The sequence below is a fragment of the Myotis nattereri genome (genome assembly GCF_964212035.1).
Source record: "Myotis nattereri genome assembly, chromosome: 7".
Classification (NCBI taxonomy): Eukaryota; Metazoa; Chordata; class Mammalia; order Chiroptera; family Vespertilionidae; genus Myotis; species Myotis nattereri.
Genome location: NC_138082.1, coordinates 14,817,069 through 14,832,662, shown reverse-complemented (window position 1 = coordinate 14,832,662; position 15,594 = coordinate 14,817,069). Strand labels below are relative to the sequence as shown.

The 15,594-nt window shown below is 41.8% G+C and overlaps 1 protein-coding gene across 1 annotated transcript in view; it reads left to right on the top strand.

The window, feature by feature from the left end:
• Positions 1-15,594, top strand: part of PLEKHM3 (pleckstrin homology domain containing M3) — a 166,333-nt gene that overhangs the window by 139,396 nt on the left and 11,343 nt on the right. Inside the window, 1 exon segment of the mRNA XM_081096045.1 lies at positions 2,059-2,216. Within this exon segment, the coding sequence (XP_080952171.1) occupies positions 2,059-2,216 (158 nt within the window).

The window sequence follows — 15,594 nt, the reverse complement described above, 5'->3', positions numbered from 1 at the left end:
ACTTCAGCCTTAGGCAGTTTGGGTCAGTGGATAGAACATAGGCCTGTGGACTGAAGTGTCCCGGTTCGATTCCAGTCCAGGGCACATGCCCAGGTTGTACGCTCAATCCCCAGTAGGGGTGTGCAGGAAGCAGCAGATCGATGATTCTCTCTCATCATTGATGTTCCTATCTCTCCCTCTCCCTTCCTCTCTGAAATCAATAAAAATATATATATATTAAAAACCACTTAAGTTTTTATCTCCAGTATTATGAATAGCTTCATTTTTAGCAAAACACATTATTACATTCCTTGAAGTCTTTTATTTCCGAAATGTTAGTTACTACTAATTTATTCACCTTGGCACTGTAATTTCCATTTAGGTATGATATGCATTGCCCTTGGATGTTATTTTTATGTTATTGTCATTCAAACTATAGATTCATTTGAAAGTCTACAGCTATTTCCAAATATTTTCAACTATTTTCAAATTAAGTTTTTTCTTTCTTTTTTTCTTATTAAGATCAGCATGTATATACATTTGCACTAATAGAGAGAAATAAAGGCAGGTTTTATCTTGTTGGTACACGAACTGCTGAACACTTTGAAACCCATCATTTTAGAGAAGTGAGGATGGGTCAGACTAACCATTGGTTCCAAAAACCAGGTTGTTTGCAGGCCAACAGGTGTGGTAGCTGTGGGAGGCAGGCAGATGCAAGACACAAGGGCCTGGCAGGGACAGCTATCGACAGGAGGCACGTGCTCCGGGGGGAGTAAGCTGCCTATCGCAGGCAGGATCATCACTATGCTAGAGTTCAGGCCTAGCTCTGCTAGATATAATGATTTTTCAAAAGAAACCCCAAATCTGCATTTTTATGTGAAATCTCCCAATTATTTTTATTTATTTTTTAGATATACTTTTACTAGAGGCCCAGTGCACAAAATTCGTGCAAGAGTAGGCCTTCCTTCCCCAGGCTGCCAACACCGGCTTCCCTTTGGCACCTGGGACCTGGGCTTCCCTCTGGCCGCCAGCAGCCACCCGGGACCCGGGCTTCCCTCGAAGGTCGGTGGCCTGGGCCTCCCTCTGCAGGGCGAGCATGGGGCAATGGCCTGGCCCCCGACCAATTGCATTGCATCTGCCTTGGCTGGCCTGGTGCCAGTGGATGTCATAGCATGGTCCCTGATGGTTGTCTGGAAGGTCATCTGGATGTTCGTTCCGCTGTTCGGCCATCAGGTCTAATTCAGCATATTACCCGTTTATTATTATAGATTGATTTCAGAGAGGAAGGGAGAGGGAGAGAGAGATAGAAACATCAATGATGAAAGAGAATCATTGATCGGCTGCCTCCTGCACGTCCCACACTGGGGATCGAGCCCACAACCAGAGCATGTGCCCAGACCAGGAATCGAACCATGACCTCCTGGTTCAGAGGTCAATGCTCAACCAGGCTCCTAATTATTAAAATGGCTCATTCTTTAAAACACTAAGAGATTTTTTTTAAAAAAAAACAACTCTTCAAGCTGAATATGACCCTCTGCCTGCCAAATTTGCAACCTCTTTATATTAATATACTGGTACTTGTCAGCAGCAAAAGAATCCGATTTTTCCACATTTGTTCCGTGTTCGTGGGGGAGATAGTGAAAAAACTGTCCTATTAATTCATCAGAGAAAGGGAACTGTTGGATAGACAACATAAAGTATGAAGTTCTGCATTCATACTTACCCTGGCTGTTTTCAGTCTATTCCCGGAACCCCGCTGCATTCCTCTTACACCGCACCATAACTGTGAGTCGGTCCATGCAAGTGGGGCTCCCCGTTTGTTGGTCTTCAATCCCTTACACCCCACTACAAAGAAAGAAGAATACAAAAGAAGTTTCAACATCTTCATTTTCTAACCTCCAGTGGTTTAAACCAGAGGGTTCTTTTGGAGCGAAAATACTATGTCTTTTCTTTCTCAGAGTTGCTGAGAAATTATAATTAGAGGTTTTCCTGTTGTGTAGAGGAAAGGAATTCCAGTTCTCCTCATCCGCAAGATTTCTGTGCTCAGTGACGTTCCCTGTCCCATTTCTCTTCCTGCAGGTAATAGAGGGAAAGCTGGCTCCATTCCTGGGCAAGGTCATTAAATTCGCCAGCTCTCACGTGTACAGCTGCAGTCTCTGCAGCCAGAAGGGGTTCATCTGTGAAATCTGCAACAATGGAGAGATCCTCTACCCTTTTGAAGATATTTCAACAAGCAGGTACAGAATCTCGTCTTATAAACGTATACCTGAATGTGTCACATGCAGTCTTATTTGGCCAGATCAGACCAACTTTTAGTCAAGTACTGTATCTCTTGTCTTATCCTGGATCAGATTTCCCTTATTCTTAGAGAATGTTTTTACCCTTTGGTTTTCTAGATTTCTTTGCAACTCACCTCACTACCTTTATCCAGAATGAGATAACAGAGTTGCAAAGAAACATTGCCTGGCTCTGCCTTATTAGGTAACAGAGAGTGTTCAGATTCAATTTTAGAACAAAGACTGGGGAGGAAGAATCCTCACAACCATTTCAGGGCCAAGTGACAGATGATGGGGAAGAGTCTCGGAGGAAGGCCAAAACGGGATGGATTACTAGGAATAAAGCTAGAGGACACCGGTGAACAGCTGTCTGGCTCACCGCATGCTTTTATCCACAGAGGCACTGCAGTATAGTGATGAAAGTTTGAGGACCAAAAGAGAGAAAAGTGGGAGTTTATGTGGGATTATTTTTCTAACCAAAGTAATATTTGGGCATCATCACATCTATTAATGGATAGATGATTTTTCCCTCCCACTAACTTGAGAGCAGGGTTTTTACCATTGCTTTTCTTGAATCACAAAATGATACATATCACTTTTCCTTTTATCTGAAAAGCACGATAGAAATATACATTTTTGTGTGCGTGTACACTGGCTTTTTGGGGCATGCATGTCATGGTCCATTTCCCACCCTGCAGGCCTCACTTGCACTGTGGTTCAGAACAGAAGGTGAGGCATGGAGCCAGGGAGAGCTGAAGCGTGGAGGGCAGAGTTAAGATATTAAGAGTTGACGCAGCCCTTCTGGCTTCTTCTTAAACCCGAAGACTCTTTGTAAACATCCAGGAACTTGGGTCGTTCCCACACATAGAAAGACAGACACATAAACACAAAGATAAAAAACACACTCTCCAGCCTCCAGGTTCCTGAGTGGCTAGGTGCTTAGCTCATAACCTTGAGATTCTATGCTAATTAAGAAGGTGCACCACACAAAAACTTGAACAGAAATGTTCGTAACAGCCAAAAAGTGGAAACAACATAAATGTCCGTGAGCTAAAGAGGGAATAAACAAAACGTGGTATGTCCACGTAAGGACTGTTATTCAGCCTAAAAAGGAATGAAGTGCTGATACATGCTGCCATATTGATGAACCTTGAAAATATTATGCTAAGTGAAAGACCACATATTGTATGTTCTAATTATATGAAATGTCCCAAATAAGCAAATCCACAGAGACAAAGTAGGTTAGTGGTTGTCTAGGGTTTGGGGAAAGAGAATAGGGCCTACCAATGGATATGGATATTTTGGGGAGATGATAAAAATGTTTTGCAATTAGATTATGGTTTTAGTTACATGGTCTTGTGAATACACTGAAAATCAGTGAATTGTATACTTTTTCCCCCAAATGAGGAATTAAAAAGGGTACAGCAATTAAAAGAATTATAAGGAAGTACCATATAAACAGCTTCATATCAATAAGCTGAACAACTTAGATGAAATGGATAAATTTCTAAAAAGACAAATTACCAAAAGTGACTCAAGAAGAAATAGAAATATGAATAGACATATAGCAAGTAAAGAAATTGAATTAGTAAATTTTAAATCTTCCCATAAAAAAGGCAAATGGTTTTACCAGTGAATTTTGTTGAATATATAAAGAAAAAATACCAATACTTCATACAAGGATAAAGAGGGGCATTATGTAATGATAAAGGGGTCAGTTACCCAAAAAGACATAACACATGAAGCAAAAACTGAAAAAACTGCAAGGAGACACATATATAAAAAAGAAAAAAGGATGGGGATATATATCCATCCTTTTTTCTTTTTTATTGACTTTATTGGCGTGACATTGGCTAATAAAATTATATAGTTTTCAGGTGTACACTTCTACAATACATCATTTGTATATTGTATTGTGTATTCACCATCCTAAGTGAAGTCTCCTTCCAACATCATTTATCCTCCCTACAAATAAATGGAAGCATATACCGTGTTCCTGGATAGAAAGAATTAACATCACTAAAATGTCCGTACTATCCAAAGCAATCTATAGATTCAATGCAATTATATCTTCACTATTATAGTTAGAGACTTCAATAGCCCTCTATCAGTACTGGCATAACCAGGAGACAGAAAACCAGTAAGCATATAGCTAAACTGCAAAGCATTATCAATCAATAGGATCCCATTGACATCTTTCTCAATTCACGTGGTTCATCAACAACAACAGAATATACATTCTTCTGATGATCACTAGGAACATTTACCAAGAGCGATCACATTCTGGGCTTAAAACACATCTGAACAAGTTTAAAAGCATAGAAATCATGCAAAGTATTATCTCAGACCACAGTGAAATTAAACTGGCAATCAATAATAAAAAAATGCCTGGAAAACCCCCAAATTTTGGGGAGTAAACAATGTACTTCTAAATAACACAAATTGGTAACTTATACCCTCAAAAAAACCTGCACATGGATATTTATAGCAGCTTAAATAATCACCCCGAACTGGAAATGACCAAAATGTTCTTCAGTAGATGGATGAATAAAATGTGGTACAGTTGATCCTTAAACAGTACAGGGGTTAAGGGCTACACATCAGAATCTCCTGGGAGACCTGCTGGTTGTTTTTAACCCTGAGAATCTCTACCTTCAAAGGCTCCCCAGGTGGTTCTGCATCACAGCCCGAAGGTAGACCTCCTCTAAAGTAGCTGTGGTCATAGTCGGGGTTGCTGGTTACTCACAGCCAAAATGACATCAGCACAAATGTCTATGGGCTCCTGGGGGTCTTTACCCAGGAGGAAAGAATTCATGCTGTTGAGGACCCTCAGTTTCTCCCTTGCTCGGACGCACCTCTCCAAGCTTGCACAACCATCTGAGTCGCCTCCCTGGACTTGCAGGATAATAATGCTTCTCAGGAACCTGTTGAGCTATTTCTTGATGTTTCAGTTTCCAGTTAAACACTGGGAGCGGTTTATACAAGTCTATAGAAAAGGATAGAAAGAACCTAATAAAAGATTTAGTAAACGAAACTTTCACCAGAAATAGAATTGCAGATGTAAAACGTTCATAAAGATGTGCTAAGTTAATAAGTGTGATAAATAAAAATAAATTTGAGTAAGGAGGGTAAATTGTTAAATCTCTATGTAACTGAAATCTTTGTGGATGAAGTCGGATGGTCTCTGGGATTTGCTTCATAATAGTCTGACTGTGGGAGAGAGGGGACAGATATGGATGAAAGATTGATCGTTGTTGAAGCTAGGTGATAGGTATACAAAGGTTTATTATACTCTTCTCTCTACTTCTGAGTATGTCTGAAATTTTCCATAAGAAAACATGTGCAAACAGCTATGTGTAAAAATCCCAGCCGGTTTGGCTCAGTGGCTAGAGCCTTGGCCTGCAGACTGAAGGGCCCAGGTTCCATTTGGTCAGGGGCACAGAACTCGGTTGCAGGCTCCTCCCCGGCGTGGGCCCTGGTCGGAGCAAGTGCAGGAGGCAACCAATCGATGTGTTTCTCTCACATTGATATTTCTCTCTGTCTTTCTCTCTCTTTAAAAACCAATGGAAAAATATCCTCGGGTGAGGATTAAAAAAAAAAAAAGTCACAGAAATGAAGTATGTAGTGAATTTCTTACTACACATATCCTTGCCCAGCTTGCTAAATTCAGCCCCTCCGTGTCCTCAGAACATCCTTTGAGATCCAGATATTGAACTGAAACTGAATTCAGTTTTTAAAAATTCCACAAGCATTAGAACTACTATCCGATTCTTTCAGGACGCGATTTATTGAGTGCGCTGTGTCTGTGCATCGGGCTAGGCTCGTGAACATGGCGTGCTCCTTGCTCATGAATAGTTGGCAGTCTCCAGTCGGAGAGACGCTCGCCAAGCCATGAGGAGGTTGTATTGAAGTGTGGGAGAAGCCACAGCCAGGGTGTGAACCCGAAGCTCCCACAGGTGGTGTGTCATCAACAGGAATGATGCACACTGCAGATGAAAAAGAAGTTCCACAGTTTCTAAGAGCATTAGAGAGCTCTCTCAGACTCTCAAGCACTGATGTAGGTATTTAGTATTCCACTATCCTTGGTTTTAACATGCTTATTTGATTAAGACCATCTATCAAACATTGGTCAACTCTTCAGACTTTTTTTCCTTATTAAATTAATTGTTATACAGGAGAAAACGTCACAAATGTGTAATTTAAAATAGAGCCTTAGTAGTAATTTTCAGAACACCATCTCCAGCAAACGAAGAGACTGTTCTGGGATTGTAGAGGGCCTGGCACCAATACTTACTAATCCTAATGCTAGCAGTTTACATCCCTCACTTAATCTTATGCCAGCGGTGTGAGGGAAGTTTGACCTTCATTTTAATAACAAGGAAACGCAGGTTCAGGGAAGGTGATTACCTTGGCCCAAGAGATAAGGCCAAAACTTGAACCCAAACATATAGAACTTTTTTTCCTTATACATCACTGTTTCTTCTGGACCTGTAGTCTTCAAACCATGTTTGCAAGCATACCCCCTAAAGAAATTGGGGGGTTGGGGGTGGAAGTGGGGGTAGGAATGGGACTGTGTGCCTCTCATTAAAGAAGCTTCCCCCAAAACTGTTACTTTGAGTTTTCTTTTATTTGGCACCGTGGAAGTTTCTACACTTCGAGCCCTGTGCCAGCCGGGTTGGGTGGGGAAGGAGATCCCAGCAAGCCTCCCTGGCGGCTCCGCTGGCGGCTGGCGAGGGTGGGCCTGGGGGCCCGGGAGCTGCCTTAGTCAGGGCTACCACCTCCCCTCCGTTCTGAAGGTAACATTGACAGTTTCCCTGGGGATGTTCCTTCTTCTCAAGCGTAAGTTAAATACATACCTCTCAAATTAAGTAGGAGAACTCTAAAAGCCAAATCTCAAGGTTTTAAATACAATAGGAAGACCCAGAGCTGCAGACTGAGTTAAGACTCATCCAACATTTGCCCTCCTAGAGGACGAAGGCCAAAGTCCAGCATTAGGAGAGAGAAGCATTCTGCGAACACAGAGAGAAAGTTCCACATCCTAACCAAACAGAAATGACAACACGGGCCCTCCCTGGTTGAGAATAAGAAACCAGACCTCTAACTTTCCATAATTCAGAATCAGAAGGTCAGACTGGGACTGCTCTAAGATGTAAGGGAGAATGATGAGAAGCAAGAAAGTCGAATAAATCCACAAAATGACCCAGAACATAGACTTTTTTTAATCCTTAAATTGCCTCCCATCCAGCAGCTTGCTTTCTGACACCTCTGCAGATCACCACTCCTCTCGTTATTGAGAACATAATGCTGCTTCACACCTCCTTGGAAGATGGCATTCCTGAATCTTGAAACGTGTCCAGATCCCAAGCACATAAAGACTTCCTCTTAAAAACACCCAGAGCGCATTTTAACATGGGACTCACAGAATGTGCCAGCTCCCGTGGACCAGCGCCATCCTTTCTGCCTGACGCATTCGCTCTGTTGACTTTTTCATGTGACATACAAATCATCCCCCCAGGTTTCCCAATAGGGAAAACACCCAAGACTCTCTGAGCCCTGTGCCGTCGTCGGCTGGGTTTGAATGTGACCATACTTCACACGGAATTTGGTGTGTTACATATATGCTAGGCATCCCATAAAAATTTACTGTTTGGGTCAGCTCTCCCAAATATATTGTGAGCACTCATTAAGAACACAGACAAAGTTTTTTAAATAAACTGATTAGTTAGCGTTTAAAATGCTTACACTAAGCGCAGTAAATCAGTGAAAGACAAATACTATATGATCTCACGTATCTGTGAAATCTAAAACAACAACAATACACACATACACCAAAGAAACAAAACTTCAGATACAGAGAAAAGATTGGTGGTTGCCAGAGGCAGGCGGTGGGCGAAATGGGTGTAAATGGTCAAAAGGTACAAACTTGCAGCTGTAAGGTAAGTTCTGGGTTGTAATGTACAGCGCAGAGACTAAAGATGACAATATTGTCCCAGATCTGAAAGATTCCAAGAGAGTAGATTTTAAAAGGTCTCATCATAAGAAAAAGAAATGTGTAACTACTGTGTGGTGATAGATGTAAACTAAACTTATTGTGGGGATCATTTCACAGTATACACACATATCAAATCATTATGCTGTTTATCTGAAACTAGTACAACGTTATATGTCAACTTTATCTCAGTACAACTCGGGGGGTGGGGGGATACTTGCAGAGATAGAGGAGCATGGTAAAAGTCTGAAGCAACACTACAGCTTTACCCAGAAGGTTGGAGCAACTAACCTACCATTAAAGTATTTCTTGGGCACCAGCCTCAGCCGCCCAGGTCAATGGTCGGCAAACTGCGGCTCGCAAGCCATATGCAGCTCTTTGGCCCCTTGTGTGTGGCTCTTCCACAAAATACCGACTTCTGCGCATGGGCCACGAAGTTTCAATCGCACTGTACGTGCATGCCCGCACATGGTATTTTGTGGAAGAGCCACACTCAAGGGGCCAAAGAGCCGCATGTGGCTCGCGAGCCGCAGTTTGCCGACCATGGGCCCAGGTCAACAGCACTCACTTGCCAGAGGGAAGGCATCCACAGAGGGTTCTCCCAGTGTTGGGGGCATCTGCAGCTCAGTGGCCACTCTTCTGAAAGGGTTATGTGGGTTTTTTAAACATTTATCTTTATTGCTGAAAGTCATACAGATGTGCCCTTTGTTCCCATTCCCTCCTCCCGGTCCCTCCTCCCGTCCCAGGCCTTCACCACACCACTGTCTGTGCCCGTGGGTCATGCATATATGCATGTAAGTTCTTAAAGCACTGGGTTCTAGAGAAGCAGACTGAGCATTACCTGCCAGTTTTTCCTTGTGCACAATACTTGGCCACGCCCTCCCTGCCTCCGAGAAATAGCCATTGCCCTCAGGACCTTGAACTTATCGGCACCAGACTCTCCCCAATCGAGTTCACATACTCTGACACCACATCAAACCTGCACACATTCCCAAACATTTCCTCTCTGGTGGGCACGAACATTGGTCTCATGGAAAGTCCATAGCAAGTGAGTTTCCAACAGGGCTTATCTGTGTTATTTTTAAAACCTACGTTGTCAAGTTAGCGTACGGAGAAAGAAGGCCTCCAAAGAACTGGCCAGCTCCGGAATCGTCCACCTTGCACTGAAGAACATGGGGTTTCCTCCGAACACACCTGACCTTATGAATCGGTCTTTGTCACTGTGCATTTCACTGCAATCCCTACCACCTGCCCCTGAGGACCTGGACATGTTGGGGCACGGACTTTGTTCTTCGCCTTGGCACTTTCTGCCCTCCTCGGAGCTTCATGTACACAGGAAGCTTCCGACAGCTAATTGTAGTCAAACCTTGTAAAGGTTTGTTTCAAAAGAGAAAGAAACTGCTTTCTTGTAAACTACAGAATGACTTCTTCCCATAGCGGATGCTGAGACGCACCGTTTTCTCAGCTCGACCTGAACAGTCCCTGCAGAGCTGTGTTTCCTGTGGCCCTCATTCCCTTTAATTTGTGGAGGTGGCTTTGCCTAAAGTTGTCGCTTATTTATGTGCCTAGAAAATCATCAACACCCAGATTTGCCAGCAACCTGACAAAGGCTCTTCCATTTTTCTGGGGAGCCAGTTCCAGTGTGTCACTTTTTGAACGAGAGCTTCATGTTCAGGCAGGAATTTTTTCGGTGGGGGCGGGGGCAGTAAAACAAAACTCCAGAGGAGGATTGAGAGCACTGCCCAGAAGCTGGTCTGTCCTTGTGGCTTCCTATTTGCTCGGCCTCCGTTTTGCTGTGAGTCCTTGCGCAAACAGACTGAATACCTGGATTATGCCCTCATCGGGACTAGAGTACACACACATTACATACCCTTTTCTCACCAATCAGCCTGACACATTCCTTTGTTGGGAAAGGCTCCAAAACAAACACTGTCAGGGCATCTAATTAGCAGGTTTGTGGGCAGAGCTTGGCAGTCCTGTCACATCCTGTTCAACAATAGAGAACAACAGCCTTGGCTCGGCCCGGGCTTAAGGGAGGGAACGGCTTCCCTTAAGCATATACACTTTTTTAATGATATTTCCTTTCTGTGGCTTTTCTTGGGAGGCAGCCACTCCGTGAGCGTTGTAATGAGGTGTGGGATCCGCGCAGCAGCGAGAGGGAGTGGGGCCGTGGCGGAGGAAGCAGGAGTCTCCATCCCCGTGCTCTTTCCTCCTCTGGTATGGAAGGGGGGCACGCTGAGGCATTTCTCCAGGGCCCTCTAACACCGGGGGTGGGAGACAGGACTCCTGCCTGTGTTCTAGAATCAGAAAGGGACAGAGGCGGAGGGGCGTGTGGAGAGCAGCTAGGCATTCGGAGAGGAGAGAATCAGGCCGAGAGCTCCCAGATATTGTGGCAGCGCAGGCTGGTGACTGACCGGGATGGGATTCGACTCTTAGGCCCTACGACTGCCCACTCTTCTGTGTATTTGTGTCGGTGAAGGTTTTCTTGGATAAAAACTCTAGCACAATGCTTGTTTTTCTGGCTTTTAAACTTTGGTCACAGAGGAACTTGGTAAATAACATTTCACCTTGGCCCGGTGGCTCCTACATTCACGTGTCAAAATGTCTCGGAATGTCTCACACAGACAAGACTTTTGTGAAACCCTCAGGACTGGCCTGACCTTTTATGCCATTAAGCCCCTTGATAAATACGGTGCGTTTATAAACACGGTCTTAGCTGGCGAGGCCACCATTGTTTTTTTGAAACCATTTGGTCACTTGAATAGATGGCTGTCATCTCCACCTAGACACATTTCTTACCAGGCATCTAATTAGGTGTCTGGTTAATATTGTGTTCATCATCTTACCTCTAAACATTTTAGACAACCTAATTTTTTGTTGGAGGGGGAGATGTTCACCATTGTTTCACTCGTATTTCAACTTTCTAACTATAAAATTAACTGATGTTCATTATAAAAATTTTGAAAAGTACACAAGAGTATAAAGAAAGTTTCTCTAATATATGTATGCATACTAGAGGCTGGAAGGTCATCTGGAAGTTTGTTTGGCTGTCTGGTCTAATTAGCATATTACGCTTTTATTATTATAGATATACATATATATGTATTTTGTTTAGTCAACTTGAAATCATATTAAATACATAATTGTATATCCAGCTTTTTTGTCACCTCAAATCAGATCCAGGAGAATAATCACATTTCATTTATAAACTTTTATTTTACTGGCAAAGATACAATTAATTGGCTCTAAAATCAGTAAGCTCCTTTTAATAAATGAAGGCAGGCTAGCCCACAGAAAGCTCACTGGCCTAGGAATGAAGAAGTCTGCGTGTCACTCCTGACTCTGCCACTAACTGGCGGTGTGACCTCTGATGAGCCACCGCCTCTGGGTCTGCACCCCAGGCTCATGGCACTGATTTAAGCTCCAACTGACCAAAGGAGTAAGAGCTTTACTTCCGTTTTATTGCTTAGCATTTTGTATTAGTCTTTTTGATAGTGTGTCATAGTGTTTTCAGTAAAGTTGACTGGTTTTTGCCAGAATTCACCCAGAGGGAGTAAGATAGAAATTGAAATTGTGAGTCAGTCCATTTGGAAATATTATAAGCTTCCTGTGGAAACTGACTTTGTTGTTTTGCTCACTGCCCCATCCTCTTCATCTAGAATACCACATAGTAAATGCTCAATAAATAGCCCATGAATAAATGAAGAATTTGCTTTGTTTTAGTTCTTCAAATCTGTACTTAACATGTTTTTCTTTTATTTTAAATAGCTTCTAAACTAATTCCAGGGAAACTGTCTACTTCAATGTAGACATTACCAAGATAATGTGACTTTATTGAATGAGTGACAACGCAGCATTGTAGGGACAGATGTGTTTTACTAGCCCAGTGGAAACTTTAATGTCAAAAATGAGCTTTGCTAAGCTACTCAGATAATCTAATTTTCAGAACATCTCTTAGGTCATTTTTTAGTGTGTGCTTTTTCCTGCCGTATGGGACTGTAAATAAGTAACCTGAAATACACAATAGACAAGAGAAGGAGTATTTACCTTTGCATACAAAAAAATGTTGACTTTTCAGACTGAGCAGTATGTTCTGAAATGAACTGTTTTATGCTTTAGAACTACAAAAGGTACAATCGTATCTTGGTTTTGTCGGTATATGTTTATGATATTTTGAGACTTTTTTCATCCAAACTAATTATGGGAGTACAAGTGGTAATATCTTCTTAAAGTTGTTTTTTTAAAAATCCTTTTTGGTTTTATTGCAATATCTAGTGTCTGTTATCATAATTTTCTTAAACCCCTTTAGCATTCTGAATATTAAAACACTCAATGTTGCATCAGGAAACATCTGCATATGCTGCCTATAGCTACCATCAATAAACTCTGTTCAGTTCGGGATGCCTTCAAAACACTTAAAATGGAGACAAAGGCCCAGCCCATAGATGTTCACACTCTGTACAAAAGTTGGTATTTGGACTGAATTTATATCAGAGCACAGACCCTTTGTAGAGTCAGAGGGAACTTAGCAATCACTCTCTCATCCCCTATAACACGCTCCCCTCCCCCAACCCCACTTCCAACCCTTAACCCCCATCAAGGTCAGCATCCCCACCCAAAACCATAGCCATCGCTAGAGGAAGATTCAGGCTGCTGAATCCAGTGTAGTACCCTTTCTGCCTCACTCTTTTTGTCAGAACACTAGCCTGAAATTTGAGGGACCCACAAACCATCTTGGGAGGGCAAAAGGCTCCACTGCCTACCTTTCGCTAGTCTCGGGTCCTTCTGGTGATGGTCGATGGTTTCCAAAGACTGCAGTGGAAACACTGGAAACCACTAATTTGAACTGATTTAACTCAAACTGAAAGATCTGATTTGGCCTTGACAGTTAGGACTTTGATGGATCTTAAAGCCTTTCTCTGAGAGAGATGTTAATACCTTTTTGCTAGAAAGAGAATCCTTGGTGAAGGGAAAGAAAATTTAAATTAAAAGACATAGCTGGAAAGCAGTGTGCATCAATGATTTGGAAGAAAAAGTGCAGAATTGAGAATGAAAAGAGAAGCAAGAAATCCTTGGCAGTAGGGACGACGGGGGCGGAGGAGAAGGACAGGGTGGAGTGGTGGGGAGTGACGTGAATGTCAAAGCAGCAAGCAAGAAGGATGGCTTTTCCCTTCCTCTGACTGCCCTGAGAGCACACGTGAGGTCTACTGTTTAAAAGAGAGAGACCTTAATACTTGGAAAGTACCCACGAGTGGCACCTAACCCTTCTTCCCCACGCCCAGCCCCACCTGAAAGTTTCTTACCTCCGTTTTTCTCACTGAATCTAGAGTTTGCCCAGAGACAATGAAAGAGAAAAGGCTTAGTTGTTGGTCAGCACAGCACCTTGCTCACCAGACCTGAGCTGCAGGCTCCCGTTGGATTCCCTCCGTGAGTGACTGTGTCTTGCCTTTGACTTCCCTTCGCTGATATACCAGCATCCAGCCTTCGCCCTATTCCCGTCTTATGAATAAATGCAGTGTTGAAAGAAATAAAATTTTCAGTGACTTCTAGGTGCCTTACCTGTGTATTGCTTGACATAGCATAACTATTTTTATTACTGTGATTATCAGTTCCGTCCAACTTTACTAGTATGCAGAGTGGAAACCAAAGTTCCAAAGAGTGTTCTCACTCAGTGAAAGGGGCTGCCAAAGCAAGCATGGTTGTTCACATCTCCTTCCCTTATTCACTGTTAACATATACCTGCTTTTACGCATTATTGCGATAATTGTCCAAGATAATACATGCTTGGTTCATGCACGGTAGGATCATGTTAGTGAGTAAATATTTATACATCATTACACAATTGAACCGTGTTTCTTAATTTATAAACATGTTAACAATCAGGCTATTAATTTAACTCACCAAATTTGCACAATACCTTTATCACTAAATAAAGATGAAAAAAATCTGAGATGTTCAGTACATTAAATCTCTAAGCTAGGATTAATCTTTGACCACCCGGGATGTTTATACAAGTGCATCTGCATCTCATTTTAAATAAACTTTATAAATAGAACTATATAATATAAATTTTAAATAGTTGATTGATTATATACATTCCAAATTTTTTCATTTAACATAAATATGGGCACCAGTATTATATTCAATATAGAATTGATTTCTACAGTTGTTTACATAAGAGGAGACTGTTTTTACCAGATATAAAAATCTGTAATAATAAAAGTGTAATATGCTGATTAGACCAGATGTCCTCCCATCCTTCCATCAGGACGAAGACGGGGCTGCAAGAGAAGCCCAGGTCCTGGGTGCCTGCCGGAGGAAGGAAGACCTACTCTTGCACGAATTTCGTGCATCAGGCCTCTAGTATATTATAAAATACACAGCATGATGTAGGTATTGGAACACACAGATCAGTGGGACATGATTTCAGAAGTGCAGAAATAGACCCAAGAAAAATGGGATTCAGTATATGAGAAAGGTGTCGCAGCAAATTAGTGAAACAAACTGTGCATCATTCCACAAAAGGAGCTGGGGCCTAGATAGGCTTTTGTAGGAAGAAAAGTGCTGGATTTTACCATTCTCCTTTCATCAGAATATATCTAGATGGATCAAATATTTTCATGAAAAACATTTAAACCCATAAAGTACTAAAATAAAAGATGGATGAATATTTGTATGATCTTAAATGGAGGTCTTGCTAAGCCTAACACAAACCCAGAAGCCATGAAAGTTAAATGCTTTTAAAAACATAAAAAATATTAAACTTGAAAAATTCTATAGATAAAGACAGAGCTAAACAGTAAACTTGGAGGAACATTTTCAACAGATGTGACAAAGTACTAATGTCCTGGATATAAAAAAATCTTTAAAAGTCAGTAAGTATAGTAAAAGTCGATATAAAACAGGCAAGGGGCATAAACTAATTCTGGAAAAAATATGGAAGTGGCCAATAAATACAGAAACTACTACATATTATTTGGAATTAAATAAAATGAGATTTGTTTATTAGCTTTGAGGAAAAAATAGATATAAAATGTAAAGCCTTATATAAAAACATTATTTAATAATTTTCATATTTCGTTTTGCGAAGTCCATATTTTTGTTTTAAATATTTAGAACAGCTCTAATATTAGCCTGTTGTCTTTGGAAATGATTGGCCTAGAACAGAGGTTTTCAAACTTCATAAAATTCTCTGGAGGGCTTGTTAAAACATGGACTGCTGGGCCCCACCCTAGAGTTTATGATTCAGTAAGTCTGGATTAGGACCTGATATTTTGCTTTTCTCACAAATTCCCTGGTGATGCTGGTTTGGCTGGTCCAGGGACCACACTTTGAGAGTCGCTGGCTTAG